The sequence below is a fragment of the Bombina bombina genome, chromosome 1 (assembly GCF_027579735.1).
Source record: "Bombina bombina isolate aBomBom1 chromosome 1, aBomBom1.pri, whole genome shotgun sequence".
Classification (NCBI taxonomy): Eukaryota; Metazoa; Chordata; class Amphibia; order Anura; family Bombinatoridae; genus Bombina; species Bombina bombina.
Window position 1 is genome coordinate 192,285,910 of NC_069499.1, and position 22,084 is coordinate 192,307,993.

Consider the following 22,084-nt stretch of genomic DNA (forward strand, 5'->3'; position numbering starts at 1 on the left):
GACCTCTCAATGCTGTGGAATTGCATAATTAACAAGTGCATTATAAATAGACAATGATTTAACACTTACTTTTTTTTCTAACAAATGTATTTCTCTTGTAAGGTGTATCCAGTCCACGGATCATCCATTACTTGTGGGATATTCTCATTCCCAACAGGAAGTTGCAAGAGGACACCCACAGCAGAGCTGTAATATAGCTCCTCCCCTAACTGTCATACCCAGTCATTCTCTTGCAACTCTCAACAAGCAAGGACGTTGTAGGAGAGAGTGGTTAAATATAGCTAGTTTATTTTCTTCAATCAAAAGTTTGTTATTTTTAAATAGTACCGGAGTTGTGCTATTTTATCTCAGGCAGTAAATAGAAGAAGAATCTGCCTGAGGTTTCTATGATCTTAGCAGGTTGTAACTAAGATCCATTGCTGTTCTCACATATGTCTGAGGGGATTACACAGATGAGGTAACTTCAGCGAGAGAATGGCGTGCAGTTTATTCTGCTATCAGGTATGTGCAGTTATAATTTTTTCTAGAGATGGAAAACACTAGAAAATGCTGCTGATACCGGATTAATGTAAGTTAAGCCTGAATACAGTGATTTAATAACGACTGGTATCGTGCTTACTCCCAGGGGTAATACCCTTATGATATTGCAATATAAAACGTTTGCTGGCATGTTTAATCGTTTTTATATATGCTTTGGTGATAAAACTTTATTGGGGCCTAGTTTTTTCCACATGGCTGGCTTAAATTTTGACTAGAAACAGTTTCCTGAGGCTTTCCACTGTTGTAATATAAAAGTTACAGTTGGTGCAGTTAAAATTACAAACTGTGACATCCAGCTTCCCTCAAAGGTCCTCTGAATGCTATAGGACATCTCTAAAGGGCCCAAAGGCTTTCCAAAGTCGTTTATTGGGGAAGGTAGGGCCACAGCTTGCTGTGGCAGTTGGTTGTGACTGTTAAAAAACGTCTATTTCGTTTTTTTTATCTGTTTTTTGAACTAAGGGGTTAATCATCCATTTGCAAGTGGGTGCAATGCTCTGTTAGCCTATTATACACACTGTAAAAATTTCGTTTGATTTACTGCATTTTTTCACTGTCTTTCAAATTCTGACAAAATTTGTTTCTCTTAAAGGCACAGTACCGTTTTTTATATTTGCTTGTTAACTTGATTTAAAGTGTTTTCCAAGCTTGCTAGTCTCATTGCTAGTCTGTATAAGCATGTCTGACATAGAAGAAACTCCTTGTTTATTATGTTTAAAAGCCATGGTGGAACCCCCTCTTAGAATGTGTACCAAATGTACTGATTTCATTTTATGCAATAAAGATAATTTTCTGTCTTTAAAATATTTATCTCCAGAGGAATCTGACGAGGGGGAAGTTATGCCGACTAACTTTCCCCACGTGTCAGACCCTTTGACTCCCACTTAAGGGACTCACGCTCAAATGGCGCCAAGTACATCTAGGGCGCCCATAGCGTTTACTTTACAAGACATGGCGGCAGTCATGGATAATACACTGTCAGCGGTATTAGCCAGACTACCTGAACTTAGAGGTAAGCGAGATAGCTCTGGGGTGAGACAAAATGCAGAGCATACTGACGCTTTAAGAACCATGTCTGATACTGCCTCACAATATGCAGAAGCTGAGGAAAGAGAGCTTCAGTCAGTGGGTGATGTTAATGACTCAGGAAAGATACCTGATTCTAATATTTCTACATTTAAATTTAAGCTTGAACACCTCCGCGTGTTGCTTAGGGAGGTTTTAGCTGCTCTGAATGACTGTGATACCATTGCAGTGCCAGAGAAATTGTGTAGACTGGATAAATACTTTGCAGTGCCGGTGTGTACTGATGTTTTTCCAAATACCTAAAAGGTTTACAGAAATTATTAATAAGGAATGGGATAGACCAGGTGTGCCGTTCTCTTCCCCTCCTATTTTTAGAAAAATGTTTCCAATAGACGCCATCACACGGGACATATGGCAGACAGTCCCTAAGGTGGAGGGAGCAGTTTCTACTCTAGTAAAGCGTACTACTATCCCTGTCGAGGACAGTTGTGCTTTTTTTTTAGATCCAATGGATAAAAAATTAGAGGTTACCTTAAGAAAATATTTATTCAACAAGGTTTTATCCTACAGCCCCTTGCATGCATTGCCCCTGTCACTGCTGTTGCGGCGTACTGGTTTGAGTCTCTGGAAGAGACTTTACAGGTAGCGACTCCATTGGATGACATACTTGTCAAACTTAGAGCACTTAAGCTAGCCAATTCTTTTATTCTGATGCCATTGTTCATTTGACTAAACTAACGGCTAAGAATTCTGGTTTTGCTATACAGGCACGCAGAGCGCTATGACTTAGATCATGGTCAGCTGACGTGACTTCAAAATCTAAGCTACTTAACATTCCCTTCAAGGGGCAGACCCTATTCGGGCCTGGTTTGAAGGAGATTATTGCTGATATCACTGGAGGAAAAGGTCATGCCCTTCCTCAGGACAGGTCCAAATCTAGGGCCAAACAGTCTAATTTTCGTGCCTTTCGAAACTTCAAGGCAGGTGCGGCATGAACTTCCTCTAATGCTAAACAAGAGGGAACTTTTGCTCAATCCAAGACGGTCTGGAGACCAATCCAGACCTGGAAAAAAGGTAAGCAGGCCAAAAAGCCTGCTGCTGCCTCTAAGACAGCATGAAGGAACTGCCCCCTATCTGGTAACCGATCTAGTAGGGGGCAAACTTTCACTCTTCGCCCAGGCGTGGGCAAGAGATGTTCAGGATCCCTGGGCGTTGGAAATTATATCCCAGGGATATCTCCTGGACTTCAAAGCTTCCCCCCCAAAAGGGAGATTTCACCTTTCACAATTATCTGCAAACCAGATAAAGAGAGAGGCATTCTTACACTGTGTACGAGACCTCCTAGTTATGGGAGTGATCCATCCAGTTCCAAAGGAGGAACAGGGACAGGGTTTTTACTCAAATCTGTTTGTGATTCCCAAAAAAGAGGGAACCTTCAGACCAATTTTGGATCTCAAGATCTTAAACAAATTCCTCAAAGTTCCATCATTCAAGATGGAAACTATTCGTACCATCCTACCAATGATCCAGGAGGGTCAATATATATATACAGTGGATCTAAAGGATGCTTATCTTCACATTCCGATACACAAAGATCATCATTGGTTTCTCAGGTTTGCCTTTCTAGACAGGCATTACCAGTTTGTAGCTCTTCCCTTTGGATTAGCTACAGCCCCAAGAATCTTTACAAAGGTTCTAGGGTCGCTTCTGGCGGTCCTAAGGCCGCAGGGCATAGCAGTAGCCCCTTATTTAGATGACATCCTGATACAGGCGTCAAACTTCCAAATTGCCAAGTCTCATACGGACGTAGTACTGGCATTTCTGAGGTCGCATGGGTGGAAAGTGAACGAGGAAAAGAGTTCTCTATTCCCACTCACAAGAGTTTCCTTTCTAGGGACTCTGATAGATTCTGTAGAAATGAAAATTTACCTGACTGAGTCCAGGTTATCAAAACTTCTAAATTCCTGCCGAGTTCTTCATTCCATTCTACGCCCTTCGGTGGCTCAGTGTATGGAAGTAATCAGCTTAATGGTAGCGGCAATGGACATAGTGCCGTTTGCACGCTTACATCTCAGACCGCTGCAACTATGCATGCTCAGTCAGTGGAACGGGGATTACACAGATTTGTCCCCTCAACTGAATCTGGACCAAGAGACCAGGGATTCTCTTCTCTGGTGGCTATCTTGGGTCCATCTGTCCAAAGGTATGACCTTTCGCAAGGCCAGATTGGACAATTGTAACAACAGATGCCAGCCTTCTAGGTTAGGATGCAGTCTGGAATTCCCTGAAGGCTCAGGGATCGTGAACTCAGGAGGAGTCTCTCCTTCCAATAAATATTCTGGAACTAAGAGTGATATTCAATGCTCTTCAGGCTTGGCCTCAGTTAGCAACTCTGAGGTACATCAGATTTCAGTCGGACAACATCACGACTGTAGCTTACATCAACCATCAAGGGGGAACAAGAAGTTCCCTAGCGATGTTAGAAGTTTCAAAAATAATTCGCTGGGCAGAGATTCACTCTTGCCACCTATCAGCTATCCATATCCCAGGTGTAGAGAACTGGGAGGCGGATTTTCTAAGTCGTCAGACTTTTCATCCGGGAGAGTGGGAACTCCATCCGGAGGTTTTTGCACAACTGATTCATCGTTGGGGCAAACCAGAACTGGATCTCATGGCGTCTCGCCAGAACGCCAAGCTTCTGTGTTACGGATCCAGGTCCAGGGATCCCAAGGCGACACTGATAGATGCTCTAGCAGCACCCTGGTCTTTCAACCTGGCTTATGTGTTTCCGCCGTTTCTTCTGCTCCCTCGACTGATTGCCAAGATCAAGCAGGAGAGAGCATCGGTGATTCTGATAGCACCTGCGTGGCCACGCAGGACCTGGTATGCAGATCTAGTGGACATGTCATCCTTTCCACCATGGTCTCTGCCTCTGAAACAGGACCTTCTACTTCAGGGTCCTTTCAACCATCCAATCTAATTTCTCTGAGGCTGACTGCCTGGAGATTGAACACTTGATTTTATCAAAGCGTGGCTTCTCCGAGTCAGTTATTGATACCTTAATACAGGCACGAAAGCCTGTCACCAGGAAAATTTAACATAAGATATGGCGTAAATATCTTTATTGGTGTGAATCCAAGGGTTACTCATGGAGTAAGGTCAGGATTCCCAGGATATTGCCTTTTCTCCAAGAAGGTTTGGAAAAAGGATTGTCAGCTAGTTCCTTAAAGGGACAGATTTCTGCTCTGTCTATTCTTTTGCACAAGCGTCTGGCAGATGTTCCAGACGTTCAGGCATTTTGTCAGGCTTTAGTTAGAATCAAGCCTGTGTTTAAACCTGTTGCTCCACCATGGAGCTTAAATTTGGTTCTTAAGGTTCTTCAAGGAGTTCCGTTTGAACCTCTTCATTCCATAGATATCAAACTTTTATCTTGGAAAGTTCTTTTTTTGGTAGCTATTTCCTCGGCTCGTAGAGTCTCTGAGCTATCTGCCTTATAATGTGATTCTACTTATCTGATTTTTCATACGGATAAGGTAGTCCTGCGTACCAAACCTGGGTTCTTACCTAAGGTGGTATCTAACAAGAATATCAATCAAGAGATTGTTGTTCCATCCTTGTGTCCTAATCCTTCTTCGAAGAAGGAACGTCTATTACACAATCTGGACGTGGTCCGTGCTTTAAAGTTTTACTTACAAGCTACTAAAGATTTTCGTCAAACATCATCTGCTTTGTTTGTTGTCTACTCTGGACAGAGGAGAGGTCAAAAGGCTTCGGCAACCTCTCTTTCTTTTTGGCTAAGAAGCATAATCCGCTTAGCCTATGAGACTGCTGGACAGCAGCCTCCTGAAAGGATTACAGCTCATTCCACTAGAGCTGTGGCTTCCACTTGGGCCTTTAAAAATGAGGCTTCTGTTGAACAGATTTGCAAGGCGGCGACTTGGTCTTCGCTTCATACTTTTTCAAAATTTTACAAATTTGATACTTTTGCTTCTTCGGAGGCTATATTTGGGAGAGAGGTTTTACAGGCAGTGGTTCCTTCCATTTAAGTACCTGCCTTGTCCCTCCCTTCATCCGTGTACTTTAGCTTTGGTATTGGTATCCCACAAGTAATGGATGATCCGTGGACTGGATACACCTTACAAGAGAAAACACAATTTATGCTTACCTGATAAATTTATTTCTCTTGTGGTGTATCCAGTCCACGGCCCGCCCTGTCATTTTAAGGCAGGTAATTTTTAAATTTAAACTACAGTAACCACTGCACCCTATGGTTCCTCCTTTCTCGGCTTGTTTTCGGTCGAATGACTGGCTATGACAGTTAGGGGAGGAGCTATATTACAGCTCTGCTGTGGGTGTCCTCTTGCATCTTCCTGTTGGGAATGAGAATATCCCACAAGTAATGGATGATCCGTGGACTGGATACACCACAAGAGAAATAAATTTATCAGGTAAGCATAAATTGTGTTTTTTTCTCCCATCTGCCAGCCCCCTGTATCATGTGACAGACATCAGCCAATCACAGACTACTATACTTATACTCTGTGAGCTTGTGCACACTTTTGTTTCACAGAAAGTATGAATATAAAAAGACTGCAAACTTTGATAATATAAGTAAATTGGAAAGTGTCTTAAACCTGCATGCTCTTTCTGAATAATAAGTTTTATTTGACTTGAGTGTCCCTTTAAGTGAATAAAAGTCTTGATAGGCAGCATCTAGGAGAGTAAAATATGTTCATTTTAGTTTCAACTCTCCATGTTGAAAGTTTATCAACATAGTTAAAGTGAATGTAAACTTTCATGATTCAGTGCCCGGTTTTAAAATATTATTAAAAATAGGGGCACTTTCATTCATGAAAGTTTACATTGCAGCATATTTTAGAAATACCTTTTTTCTTCAGTAAAGCCGGATCACCGATCCCCCACCTGCAGTGCCTTTGTCCTTACATCCCCAATGATGAAACCGGCTTCCTCCAATCATGGCTTCCCCCCAGAGTGTCCATCTCGTGAGGCCTTGCTGTGGTTGGAGGAAGCCAGTTTCGTCATTGCTGTGTAAGTACAGCAGGAAGAAGCGGGCTGGGGATCGCCGATCCGGCTTTGGTGATGAAAAAGGTAAGTACAGGTGGCCCTCGGTTTACAACGGTTCAATTTGCACCGTTTCAGAATAACAACCTTTTTCAGTCATGTGACTGCTATTGAAAAGCATTGAGAAGCAGTGCATTGATTAAAATAGCCCGTAGGTGGAGCTGTCCGCTTGTGTTGCAGCAAAGATATGCAAGCCAAGCAAGCTAAAATTAATCAGTTTAACCAGACCTGAGCTGTCGAACAGCTTGCAAAGGAACAAGATCTTCCTGTCTATAAATCAGTCCAGATTGGAATGCATAGAAAGAACTGTTTGCAGAAAAATGCAAGTAAAGTCTGTGTTGTGTGATTATTTTATTAGGTTTATAATGCTGTTTAGCAAATGTTTTTGTTAATTTAACTTAGTTTAATTATATATTCTGTGTTGTGTGATTATTTTATTAGGTTTATAGTGCTGTTTAGCATTTAAAGACTTCATTTCAAAGCTTTAAAAAAAATGTATTAGGTGTTACTTATGCCAATTTTGAGAGGGGCCTGGAACCGAACTACCTCACTTCCCATTGACTTACATTATAAACTGGGTTTCAATTTACAACGGTTTCAATTTACAACCATTCCTTCTGGAACCTAACCCAGGCGTAAACTGAGGGCTACCTGTATTTGTAAAAATACGCTGCAATGTAAACTTTCATGAATGAAAGTGCCCTTGTTTTTAATAGTATTTTTAAACACAGTGCACTGATTCATCAAAATTTACATTCACTTTAATACAAGTACAAATCCAGAATTCCAAAATCTAGAATTATTCTGAAATCCAGACTATTTTAATAATATTCTTTAGAAATAAAATTATTACAAAATATCTTTTTCCCAGCCAGTAATTCAGTAATTTTTGTGCTCTAAAATGCAATTGCTAGTCTACATTTATTTAAAACAATTTCTGATTGCAGTACTATTCTATCTTTCGAATGGGTCTATGTATACAAGGTATTAAATAAATAAAACTACCTTTTTAGGTTGCTTGTGTAAGCTGTATTTTGGCATGCAAATATTGCCTAAATGACATAAGCTATTATTGTTTACACTTTCTCCCATTTTATAGTTGCAAATACTCCAAAATGTAAACCCTTTTCAGTCTGAAACAGTTTAAAGGGTTTTGTACTTGTTTTTGGTGTGCTTGTTTTTTTTTTTATATGTTTCTTAGATCCACATAGTAGCTTTTTATGATTATACTCTGTCTGTATCGTTGAACTGGCTTTATATGGTAAAGGGAGAACAATCGGATGCCTTCTGTCCCTGGCTGCAGTCTCTGCTGTCAAAGCTGACAGCAGGGACCGCAGTATGCGCCACCATGTTGGACATAGTTACTACGTCAACACAGTATGCTGGGCAAAGTACTGTGTGATGTAGTACCTACATCCATTTGGCTAAAAGGGTTAAGATATCCAAAGCACAAATTAATTGCATAATTTAAGATAAATTGATTTAATGATAATTTGTGCTACAAGCATTAAAAGTAATATACTAGTAGCTTATTTTAACTTAAAGGGACAAGCTAGTCAAATTTAAGCTTTCATGATGCAGATAGGGCATGCAATTTTAAACAACTTTCCAGTTTACTTTTGGTATTCTTTGTTGAAAGATAAACCTAGGTAGGCTCATATGATCATTTCTAAGCCTTGAAGGTCTTTTGACAGTTTTTTTTACAGCTAGACAGTACTAGTTTATCTGTGCCATATAGATACCATTGTGCTCATTCCTGTGGAGTTATTTGAGTCAGCACTGATTGACTAAAATGGAAGTCTGTCAAAAGAACTGATATATTAGAGGCTTAGATACAAGATAATCATAGAGTTAAGTTATTTATATAACACTGTTGGTTGTGCAAAACTGGGGAATGGGGTACTAAAAGGATTATCTTTTTAAACAATAACAATTCTGGAGTAGACTGTCCCTTTAATATTGTTTTAAGTTGGATGGTCAGTAAAAATTATGTTGGTGGTGTGCCATAAAATATGCCCTAGGAAGAACACTAATTATATTATTTGTTTTGTCTTCTATTATATTCTATCACTGAAAGGGTGCTCTATATATAACCACAGTATACAGCCTTTTTAAATTGCAATATGAAGAACTGCATAAGGGTCTATGCGTATGGTCTGTGGACCGTAAACAGGTCAGACATTTTTTAGGAACATTAACCAGGTTTAGTGCTCATTTATAATGTTGTTGGAATAAAGATTGTATTTCATCTGTGAACAATTAGTAGCATTATTGGGTAAAAATCTTGTTAATTTTTTATTGTAAATGCAGCTTACATATTAATGGCAAACTAATGTAATCAAAACTGTTTTTTTTTCCATCTCTTCCAGGTACAAGTGCTGTTTGTTCTTATAGTGATCTGTCAAATCATCTTTCTTCTAGTTTTCAGATATAAGAAAAGGCCAGTTCTTAAAGGTAAGGGTCAAAAGCTTTCTATGTAATGCATCTGTTAACCACATCAATAATCCATAACTATGTTCTTTTGCTTCTAATGGATTACTTTTATAACCAGTTCTTATAGAATCCTAGAATCCATTTTATGAATGAATAAGTAATATTATTTAGCTACAAACCTGGCATGGCATCCTAAACCTCCACTGACAGAATTGTAGCAAATGAATTGCAATAAAATCTCAGTTCTTGCACTTTTTACAGAAATTATGTCTATATGAACATTTAACATAATAAAGAATTTATCTGTGGTTAGGCAAGAGACTCTAGACTGAAGCCACGTTGGCGCTTTCTCTTTCTCTTGTAAGGTGTATCCAGTCCACGGATCATCCATTACTTGTGGGATATTCTCCTTCCCAACAGGAAGTTGCAAGAGGATCACCCACAGCAGAGCTGCTATATAGCTCCTCCCCTAACTGCCATATCCAGTCATTCTCTTGCAACTCTCAACAAGCATGGAGGTAGTAAGAGGAAAGTGGTGAAATGTAGCTGTTATTTTTCTTCAATCAAAAGTTTGTTATTTTTAAATGGTACCGGAGTTGTACTATTTTGTCCCAGGCAGAAAAATAGAAGAATCTGCCTGTGATTTCTATGATCTTAGCAGGTTGTAACTAAGATCCATTGCTGTTCTCACACATGACTGAAGAGAGAGGTAACTTCAGCGGGGGAATGGCGTGCAGGTTATCCTGCTATGAGGTATGTGCAGTTAAGATTTTTCTAGAAGATGTGAATGCTAGAAAATGCTGCTGATACCAAATTTATGTAAGGTAAGCCTGAATACAGTGATTTAATAGCGACTGGTATCATGCTTACTTTCTGAGGTAATACTCTTTTATATTTACAATATAAAACGTTTGCTGGCATGTTTAAACGTTTTTATATATACTTTGGTGATAAAACTTTATTGGGGCCTAGTTTTTTCCACATGGCTGGCTTAAATTTGCCTAGAAACAGTTTCCTGAGGCTTTCCACTGTGTTACTATGAGTGGGAGGGGCCTAATTTAGCGCTTTTTTTGCGCAGTAACTTTTACAGACTGAGACATCCAGCTTCCTCCAGGAGTCCCCTGAATGCTATAGGACATCTCTAAAGGGCTCTTAGGCTTTCCAAAATAGTTTGTTGGGGAAGGTAGGCCCACAGCAAGGCTGTGGCAGTTGGTGTGACTGTTAAAAAACGTTTATATCATTTTCTTTATCTGTTTTTTGAACTAAGGGGTTAATCATCCATTTGCAAGTGGGTGCAATGCTCTGTTAGCTTATTATACACACTGTAAAAATTTTGTTTGATTTACTGCCTTTTTTCACTGTTTTTCAAATTCTGACAAAATTTGTTTCTCTTAAAGGCACAGTACCGTTTCTTATATTTGCTTGTTAACTTGATTTAAAGTGTTTTCCAACCTTGCTAGTCTCATTGCTAGTCTGTACAAACATGTCTGACATAGAGGAAACTCCTTGTTCATTATGTTTAAAAGCCATGGTGGAACCCCCTCTTAGAATGTGTAGCAAATGTACTGATTTCACTTTAAGCAATAAAGATCATATTCTGTCTTTAAAAAAATTATCACCAGAGGAATCTGACGAGGGGGAAGTTATGCCGACTAACTCTCCCCATGTGTCAGATCCTTTGACTCCCGCTCAAGGGACTCACGCTCAAATGGCGCCAAGTACATCCAGGGCGCCCATAGCGTTTACTTTACAAGACATGGCGGCAGTCATGGATAATACACTGTCAGCGGTATTAGCCAGACTACCTGAATTTAGAGGAAAGCGAGATAGCTCTGGAGTTAGACGAAATACAGAGCATACTGACGCTTTAAGAGCTATGTCTGATACTGCCTCACAATATGCAGAAGCTGAAGAAGGAGTGCTTCTTTCTGTGGGTGATGTTTCTGACTCAGGGAAGATGATGCAACCTGATTCTGATATTTCTACATGTAAATTTAAGCTTGAACACCTCCACGTGTTACTCAGGGAGGTTTTAGCTGCTCTGAATGACTTTGATACAATTGCAGTGCCAGAGAAATTGTGTAGACTGGAGCCGGTGTGCACTGATGTTTTTCCAATACCTAAAAGGTTTACAGAAATTATTACTAAGGAATGGGATAGACCAGGTGTGCCGTTCTCTCCCCCTCCTATTTTTAGAAAAATGTTTCCAATAGACGCCACCACACGGGACTTATGGCAGACAGTTCCTAAGGTGGAGGGAGCAGTTTCTACTCTAGCAAAGCGTACTACTATCCCTGTCGAGGACAGTTGTGCTTTCTTAGATCCAATGGATAAAAAGTTAGAGGGTTACCTTAAGAAAATGTTTTTTCAGCAAGGTTTTATCCTACAGCCCCTTGCATGCATTGCTCCTGTCACTGCTGCTGTGGCGTTCTGGTTTGAGTCTCTGGAAGAGGTTTTACAGGTAGCGACTCCATTGGATGACATACTTGACAAGCTTAGAGCACTTAAGCTAGCCAATTCTTTTGTTTCTGATGCCATTGTTCATTTGACTAAACTAACGTCTAGTTAAATCGTGGTCAGCTGACGTTACTTCAAAGTCTAAGCTGCTTAACATTCCCTTCAAGGGGCAGACCCTATTCGGGCCTGGTTTGAAGGAGATTATTGCTGATTTCACTGGAGGAAAAGGTCATGCCCTTCCTCAGGATAGGTCCAAATCAAGGGCGAAACAGTCTAATTTTCGTGCCTTTCGAAACTTCAAGGCAAGTGCGGCATCAACTTCCTCTAATGCAAAACAAGAGGGAACTTTTGCTCAGTCCAAGACGGTCTTGGAGACCTAACCAGGCCTGGAACAAAGGTAAGCAGGCCAAAAAGCCTGCTGCTGCCTCTAAGACAGCATGAAGGAACGGCCCCCTATAAGAGAGAGGCATTCTTACACTGTGTACAAGACCTCCTAGTTATTGGAGTGATCCATCCAGTTCCAAAGGAGGAACAGGGACAGGGATTTTACTCAAATCTGTTTGTGGTTCCCAAAAAAGAGGGAACCTTCAGACCAATTTTGGATCTAAAGATCTTAAACAAATTCCTCAGAGTTCCATCATTCAAGATGGAGACTATTCGTACCATCCTAACTATGATCCCGGAGGGTCAATACATGACTACAGTGGATTTAAAGGATGCTTATCTTCACATTCCGATACACAAAGATCATCATCGGTTTCTCAGGTTTGCCTTCCTAGACAGGCATTACCAGTTTGTAGCTCTTCCCTTTGGGTTAGCTACAGCCCCAATAATTTTTACGAAGGTTCTGGGCTCACTTCTGGCGGTCCTAAGGCCGCGGGGCATAGCAGTGGCCCCTTATTTAGACGACATCCTTATTCAGGCGTCAAACTTCCAAATTGCCAAGTCTCATACGGACATAGTGTTGGCATTTCTGAGGTCGCATGGGTGGAAGGTGAAAGAGGAAAAGAGTTCTCTATCCCCCCTCACAAGAGTTTCCTTCCTAGGGACTCTGATAGATTCTGTAGAAATGAAAATTTACCTGACGGAGTCCAGGTTATCAAAACTTCTAAATTCCTGCCGTGTTCTTTATTCCATTCCTCGCCCTTCGGTGGCTCAGTGCATGGAAGTAATCGGCTTAATGGTAGCGGCAATGGACATAGTGCCGTTTGCACACCTACATCTCAGACCACTGCTACTCTGCATGCTCAGTCAGTGGAATGGGGATTACACAGATTTGTCCCCTCTACTAAATCTGGATCAAGAGACCAGGGATTCTCTTCTCTGGTGGCTATCTCGGGTCCATCTGTCCAAAGGTATGACCTTTCGCAGGCCAGATTGGACAATTGTAACGACAGATGCCAGCCTTCTAGGTTGGGGTGCAGTCTGGAACTCCCTGAAGGCTCAGGGATCGTGGACTCAGGAGTCACTCCTTCCAATAAATATTCTGGAACTGAGAGCGATATTCAATGCTCTTCAGGCTTGGCCTCAGCAACTCTGAGGTTCATCAGATTTCAGTCGGACAACATCATGACTGTGGCTTACATCAACCATCAAGGGGGAACAAGGAGTTCCCTAACGATGTTAGAAGTCTCAAAGATAATTCGCTGGGCAGAGATTCACTCTTGCCACCTATCAGCTATCCATATCCCAGGTGTAGAGGTGTGTGGGATTTTCTAAGTCGTCAGACTTTTCAAAGAAGGAACGTCTATTACACAATCTGGACGTGGTTCGTGCTTTAAAGTTTTACTTACAAGCTACTAAAGATTTTCGTCAAACATCTGCTTTGTTTGTTGTCTACTCTGGACAGAGGAGAGGTCAAAAGGCTTCGGCAACCTCTCTTTCTTTTTGGCTAAGAAGCATAATCCGCTTAGCCTATGAGACTGCTGGCCAGCAGCCTCCAGAAAGGATTACAGCTCATTCTACTAGAGCTGTGGCTTCCACATGGGCCTTTAAAAATGAGGCTTCTGTTGAACAGATTTGCAAGGCAGCGACTTGGTCTTCGCTTCATACTTTTTCAAAATTCTACAAATTTGATACTTTTGCTTCTTCGGAGGCTATTTTTGGGAGAAAGGTTTTACAGGCAGTGGTACCTTCCGTTTAAGTACCTGCCTTGTCCCTCCCTTCATCCGTGTACTTTAGCTTTGGTATTGGTATCCCACAAGTAATGGATGATCCGTGGACTGGATACACCTTACAAGAGAAAACATAATTTATGCTTACCTGATAAATTTATTTCTCTTGTGGTGTATCCAGTCCACGGCCCGCCCTGTCATTTTAAGGCAGGTATTTTTTAATTTTAAACTAGTCACCACTGCACCCTATGGTTTCTCCTTTCTCTGCTTGTTTTCGGTCGAATGACTGGATATGGCAGTTAGGGGAGGAGCTATATAGCAGCTCTGCTGTGGGTGATCCTCTTGCAACTTCCTGTTGGGAAGGAGAATATCCCACAAGTAATGGATGATACGTGGACTGGATACACCACAAGAGAAATAAATTTATCAGGTAAGCATAAATTATGTTTTTATGTTTAAGAGAACAGAAAAGGTCTTCAACATCGTTCAAGAAATAGTGTAAGAACCGGAGTGCTCACAGCCATTTCAACTGCAGCCCTAGGGTTGCTTCAGCATATTCACTAATGCTGCTGCCAGGTGCAGGAAGTGACACCTCCACCACGGTGTCAGAACAACCTATGCAGCATCTCATTATACACTCCTCCTGCAAAGTCAACTTAGTATGCAAGGCAGCAGAAGGGACATAATAACCAATTGAAAGGCATACAGTATAGCTGTAAAAAGCCGACTAGAAAATATCACATGAATATTTTACCTCAATTTCCTTAGTAGCCACATTCCATTGTAAAGGGACTTAAAGCAGCCAATCAGGATGCTAGTCCCAGACATACGAGGGAGCGTGCATTTGGCATGCACAGGTACAGTCATGACCCCCCCCCCCCTTAGTTTAAGGAAGTTTACTATCAAATCTTGGGTGATTTCGGTGAAATCTCATGAGATAACAGTAAAGCAAAGTGTGACATCAGCACCAATGAAGCTGATTGGCTGTTTTTTTTCTTCTATGCAGATGACAGTAGCTATAGCATAACTGTTCACAGAGCACTTACTCTAGTGAGCTGAAGAAATGTTTAGGTAAAATAGCTTCCTTTTTACATAGAGATGCTCAGGTGATATTTTCTTGTCAGCTTTTTACAGTTACACTGCATCACTTTCACATGATTTAGTATATGGGTATTATGTCCCTTTTAATATAGGTGAAGAAGTCAAGAAGCACCCCGGGTCAGCTGTTGAGATGTATACTCAAGATATATATTATTTTAGATTTATGTATTTTTAACAACATAATAAGCAACACTAATTAGTTAGAGAACGTCTATAGATGTAGATTAATTTAGCGTCAGTAAATGAATAAGTATGGTTTTATTAGACCAGAGGTTTCCTATTTTACTTTACTTATTTACTTTCCTTAACAGCATAATACAATTTGGTGTATTTAGCATAAAATATATCAACCAGTCAAAGTGGATAAAGGTTATAAAGGTTTTTCTTCCTTTTTCATGCTACTTATTAAAAAAAGCAGTTTCCAATATGGGTAGGTTAAGGGACGGAAAACATTTGTACTCGGTCTTCAATATCAGTCAATAAAATCATTATTATTTGCCCATTAAAGCTAGAATAATCTACAACAGAAGGCTTTATTATTTTTGCATTTTTAAAGGAACAAAAGCATGAAAAAAACGTTTCAAACGTGTTTTTAAAAGTGAAAACTTTTTAACAATCTGCAATGTAAAACCTTTGTTTTGAACTTCAGATAGAAAATGCCTTTGAGGCGCAACTGGCTCTTTGAATAATCTTCAAGCCAAAGATCTACACCACCTGGCAACATCAGCCAGCAGATCCAATAGGCAAGATTAAGAACCTCAGTAGTTAGGAGTGTTTTAGGGAATGTATAAACTTGCATTGTGCTCTAGATATATACAGTACTGTACTATTGTTAGGTAGGGTACCACTTTTATATGAAGCTTATTACTGAAAAATGTGTATACTGTAAATGGAAGAGGAGTTAATTTACTTATTTATTTTAGTTCAATAAAAACTTCTTTTAGAATTCAAGTGAATCACCTCAGTTTCTGTAGGTTGGATATAATTTTTTAATTGTAGTCTCCAACTTCTGGAGCGCGATCCGATATACGGCGCAGGTTTTGGCGCAAGCATGGAAACCTGCGCCGCCCGTAGTTTCAGCTTGCAACTCGAGCTATCACATATACGGCACCGTCAGATGCTAAAGTTCCGTAAGTCTGACAAACTAGCGATGTCCAGAAATCTGCGTAAGTACAAATTTCTGGAGTCGCCAGTCACTTACGGCACTTTAGAAACTGCCGCCGCCTACAAAAACCTGACTAAATTATAAAATCACCCGTAACTGTCTAACACGCCTCCCAAACATAGCCCGACATGTATACCCCTCTATCCGCAATCCCCCCTCTCACTCCTAACAATAAATGTATTAACCCCTAAACCGCCGCTCCCGGACCCCGCCGCCAGCTACATTAACTATATTACCCCCTAATATGACCCTCCCTACACCGCCGCCACCTATTTTAACTATATTACCCCTAATGTGAGCCCCCTAGGCCGCCGCCACCTACATTATATGTACTACCCCCTAATCTGACCCCATTACACCGCCGCCAGCTACATTAACTATATTACCCCCTAATATGATCCCCCTACACCGCCGCCACCTATTTAAACTATATTACCCCCTAATATGATCCCCCTATACCGCCGCCACCTATATTATATGTACTACCCCCTAATCTGACCCCCTTACACCGCCGCCAGCTACATTAACTATATTACCCCCTAATATGATCCCCCTATACCGCCGCCACCTATATTATATGTACTACCCCCTAATCTGACCCCCTTACACTGCCGCCACCTATATTAAATTTATTAACCCCTAAAATACTAAAAATTCCCTACCACTAAACCTAAGTCTAACCCTACAAATAGCCCTGAAATGGGCCTTTTGCGTGGCATTGCCCCAAAGTAATCAGCTCTTTTACCTGTAATCTAATCCCCCTACACCGCCGCCACCTATATTAACTATATTAACCCTGATTATATTAGGGTTAATATAGTTAATATAGTTATTATATTATATATATTATTAATATAGTTAATAATTAATATAGTTATTGTATTATATATTAGCTATATTAACCCTATCTAACTCTAACACCCCTAACTTAATTATTATTAAAATAAATCTAAATAATATTAATAATATTAACTAAATTATTCCTATTTAAATCTAAATACTTACCTATAAAATAAACCCTAAGATAGCTACAATATAATTAATAATTACATTGTAGCTATTTTAGGGTTTATATTTATTTTACAGGTAACTTGGTATTTATTTTAACTAGGTACTATAGCTATTAAATAGTTAATAACTATTTAATAGCTGCCTAGTTAAAATAATTACCAAATTACCTGTAAAATAAATCCTAACCTAAGTTACAAATACACCTACACTATCAATAAATTAATTAAACTACAATTATCTAAACTAAAATACAATTAAATACACTAAACTAAATTACAAAAAATAAAAAAAAGATTACAAGAACTTTAAGCTAATTACACCTAATCTAAGCCCCCTAATAAAATAACAAAGCCCCCCCAAAATAAAAAAAAATTCCCTACCCTAATCTAAAGTACAAAAAGTAATCAGCTCTATTACCGGCGGAGAAGTCTTCTTCCAGGCGGCGACCTCTTCTTCTTCCAGGATCCAGCCGGAGCGGAGGAGTTGAAGACCGATGACCGCGGAACTGAAGACCGGCGATGCTGGAACTGAAGATCAGCGACACTGGAACTGAAGACCGGAGCCGGAGCGTGGAGGATCCTCTTCATACGATCGCCGCCGTACACTGAATAGGAATTCAAGGTTCGCGATTAACTACTGTAATTCTATTGGCTGATTAGAATAGCCAATAGAATTACAGTAGCTCTTATTCTATTGGCTATTCAAATCAGCCAATAGAATTAAAGTAGCTTGCATCCGATTGGCTGATTTGAATTTGAAGGCTCAAATCAGCTAATAGGAATTCAAGGGACGCCATTTTTAATAGCATACCTTGAATTCCTATTCAGTGTACGGCGGCGATTGTATGAAGAGGATCCTCCACGCTCCGGCTCCGGTCTTCAGTTCCAGCGTCGCCGGTCTTCAGTTCTAGATGGACGGTCTTCAGCTCTGCGGTCATCGGTCTTCAACTCCTCCGCGCCGGCTGGATCCTGGAAGAAGAAGAGGTCGCCGCCTGGAAGAAGACTTCTCCGCCTGGAACAGGACCTTCTCTGCCGGTCTTCAGGACAGGTAAGGAGCACTTGGGGGTTAGACTTGATTGGGTGGGTTAGAGTAGGGGTATGTGGGTGGTGTGTTGTAATGGGGGGGTGTTCTTTTTTTTTTTACAGGTAAAAGAGCTGATTACTTTGGGGCAATGCCCCACAAAAGGCTCTTTTAAAGGCTTGTAATAGAGCTGATTACTTTTTGTAATTTAGATTAGGGTAGGGAATTTTTTTTATTTTGGGGGGCTTTGTTATTTTATTAGGGGGCTTAGATTAGGTGTAATTATCTTAAAATTCTTGTAATCTTTTTTTTATTTTTTGTAATTTAGTGTTTTGTTTTTTTGTAGTTTAGTTTAGTGTATTTAATTGTATTTTAGTTTAGATATTTGTAGTTTATTTAATTAATTTATTGATAGTGTAGGTGTATTTGTAACTTAGGTTAGGATTTATTTTACAGGTAATTTGGTAATTATTTTAACTAGCTAGCTATTAAATAGTTATTAACTATTTAATAGCTATTGTACCTAGTTAAAATAAATACCAAGTTACCTGTAAAATAAATATAAACCCTAAAATAGCTACAATGTAATTATTAATTATATTTTAGCTATCTTAGGGTTTATTTTATAGGTAAGTATTTAGATTTAAATAGGAATAATTTAGTTAATATTATTTAGATTTATTTTAATAATAATTAAATTAGGGGTGTTAGAGTTAGATAGGGTTAATACAGTTAATATATAATATAATAACTATATTAATAATATATATAATATAATAACTATATTAACCCTAATATAATTAGGGTTAATATAGTTAATATAGGTGGCGGCGGTGTAGGGGGGTCAGATTAGGGGTTAATATATTTAATATAGGTGGCGGCGGTGTAGGGGGATTAGATTAGGGGGTAATACATTTATTATAGGTGGCGGCGGTGTAGGGGTATTAGATTACAGGTAAAAGAGCTGATTACTTTGTGACAATGCCCCGCAAAAGACCCTTTTAAGGGCTGGTAATAGAGCTGGTTACTTTGGGGCAATGCCGCGCAAAAGACCCTTTTCAGGGCTATTGGTTAGACTTAGGTTTAGTGGTAGGGAAATTTTAGTATTTTAGGGGTTAATAAATTTAATATAGGTGGCGGCGGTATAGCGGGATTAGATTAGGGGTTAATCATTTTAATATAGGTGGCGGCGGTGTAAGGGGGTCAGATTAGGGGGTAGTACATATAATATAGGTGGCAGCGGTGTAGGGGGCTCACATTAGGGGTTAATATAGTTTAAATAGGTGGCGGCGGTGTAGGGGGCTCACATTAGGGGGTAATATAGTTTAAATAGGTGGCGGCGGTGTAGGGGGATTATATTAGTGGGTAATATAGTTTTAAATAGGTGGCGGCGGTGTAGGGGGATCATATTAGGGGGTAATATAGTTTAAATAGGTGGCGGCGGTGTAGGGGGATCATATTAGGGGGTAATATAGTTAAAATAGGTGGCGGCGGTGTAGGGGGCTCACATTAGGGGGTAATAATTTTAATATAGATGGCGGCGGTGTAGGGGGATCACATTAGGGGGTTAGACATTTAATGTAGGTGGCGGCGGGGTCCGGGAGCAGCGGTTTAGGGGTTAAACACTTTATTAGGGATGCGGCGGGGGATCACGATTGACAGGTAGATAGACATTGCACATGCGTTAGGTTTTATTTTGCAGCCAGTTTAGGGAGTTACGGGGCTCCAATACACAGCGTAAGGCTTACTACGCCTGCATTTTGTGGCGAGGTGAAAATGGAGTAAGATTTCTCCATTTTCGCCACGTAAGTCCTTACGCTGTATATTGGATACCAAACTGCGCTGGTTTGGTATACCTGTCTATGGGCCAAAAAACTACGGCCGAAGGCAGAAATATACAAGCGTGACTTCTAGGTTACGCCGTATATAGGATACCAAACCAGCATAATATTTGGCGACGCTGCATATCGGATCGGGCCCCTGGTATGCAGATATCTCTTCTGAAGATCTATATAAAGCAGCTCTGTGGCGTCCTCTTCAAACGTTCCTGAAACACTTTAAAGGGACATGAAACCCATTTTTTTTTCCTTTCATGATTAAAAAAAAAACATGCAATTTTAAACAACTTTCCAATTTGCTTCTATTATCTAATTTGCTTCATTGTCTTCATATGCTTTGTTGAAAAACTCCCATATGCATTGCTATTTCTTCAACAACGGATATCTGAAGAATGAAACACATTAAAGGGATATTCCAGCCAAAATTGAAAACCAAATTGGTGCGTTTCTGTATTGAACAGAAGCAATTTTGTAATATACATGCATTAGCAAAAAATGATTATAATAGAAGCTATAGCTGTTTCAAAAGTGTATTTAAGTATGCACCGTGTACCAGAATTTTAAACACAGCACTTGCTCAGAGAGCCTAAGGTGCTTGTACCATCTGGTAATAACTCAATTTAATTGATGACATGATACAAGCCCCAGTGATTATCTGAGCAGCTACATTATTTAAAATGTGGGTGCAGTGACAATATCTAGCTATGCTTCACATGCACGTGCAGAGAAAAATTTTAATACAAACACAGTGATAACTTTTACTAGAAGCATTTTTGCTAATACATGTATATTGCAAATATCTTTCTTTTCAAAGATGTAAGTAATCTATGTGCATTTAAATTTAGACTTTAAATAATAGAAGTAAATTGGAATGTTATTTAATAATTGTATTCTCTATCTAATCATGTCCCTTTAACTTTGAATGTCCATTCTTGAGGCCAAATTTGACAGAAAATGTCTTCATTCTGTGTTGGCTAATAAATAAAGCATTTTATTGTTTAGCATACTTAGCTGGGCTTGGGTGTTTTTATGTTTTTTTTTCTTTTCCTGCTTGTCAATTTTTGATATCTGCTAGGGTGAGCCAAGGTATATAATACATATCTCAAAAATGTGCATGAAAAACAATTTTATATTTTGCTGGTTTGTTATACTGCAGCAAAGTCAACAAGAACAGGTTATCTTTGTCTTTTCATGACGGCTACCTGTATCAAAAATTCTTGCAAAGAAAGGCTTTTTATATGAGATATTGATCAATTCTTCTTTCTACCAAACATATATACATTTTGATATTTAATATGACCTTAGGTTCCTTTCTCTTAATGCAGGAGCTCCAGGTGTTTTCACGCTGACCACCTTCTCTATGCACGTGCTCTGCAAAACAAATACCTTCTATTATGCCACTTTAATTCTCACACTTTATACGGCAGTAGGTAAGTGTTTGGCTTTATTATTTATAGAGCATAACTTGTGTGTGTGTTTGTGTGTAGTGAGCGCTTTTATATTAGAAATATTGATTGTAACCACCTTATAGAAAACAGATGTGGCACAAAAAGAGGCCTTCAGGCTGTAGCTGGGTGCTACTACCTAGAGATAAACACAGCATGGTATTAATCTAATATTAAGACATGTAATTAGTTTTATTTGGAAAAAATAAATAAAAGCAATTTAAGATAGATTTAATCTAAAGATTTTAAAGGAACTTTATAGCGGAAAGATGACATGCTCTAAATCATTAGAGTATGTAACTTAAACAAACAGCACTGCAGAGTCGCTAGTGTTAAATTCCCGCAAATAGTTTAAGTAATACTTAGGAGCAGCAGAGAACTGCTGGTTATGAGCAGTTGAATGTAGAGTGTGACTATCACTCCTGATTGGATCACCAGCAGTTTCTGCTAACTCGTAATTGCATGCCATTTTTTCCCCTATAATGTAAAAAAATATTTTTATCTCCATACTAGGGCTTCGTATCCCTTCTTGGTATGGCTCACTGTCTTAAAATATATATATATATCTATATCTCTATATCCACTTAGTTGTTTTGCCCTGAAGAAGGGGTTGCCACTGACCCCGAAACGTCAATAAATGTTGACCCTTTTGCAATGAAAATCCTGAGAGTGCATATATATATAGATATAGATATAGATATAGATATATAGATAGAGAGAGAGATATACTGTGTATATATATTATCCGCACCTCTCAAATGAAGGAGATCCATAAAAAAAATAAAAAGTGATATTTATTATTGACAATTAAAAATACAAAAAAGCCATAAAATCGGTAGAAAAAAATCCAGTCTG

General features: G+C 39.4%; 1 protein-coding gene across 1 annotated transcript in view; it reads left to right on the forward strand.

The window, feature by feature from the left end:
- Window positions 1-22,084, forward strand: part of TMEM62 (transmembrane protein 62) — a 154,496-nt gene that overhangs the window by 58,740 nt on the left and 73,672 nt on the right. Inside the window, exons 11-12 of the mRNA XM_053697803.1 lie at window positions 9,015-9,099; window positions 21,110-21,214. Coding sequence (XP_053553778.1) covers window positions 9,015-9,099; window positions 21,110-21,214 — 190 coding nt within the window. The remainder of the gene's footprint in view (window positions 1-9,014; window positions 9,100-21,109; window positions 21,215-22,084) is intronic.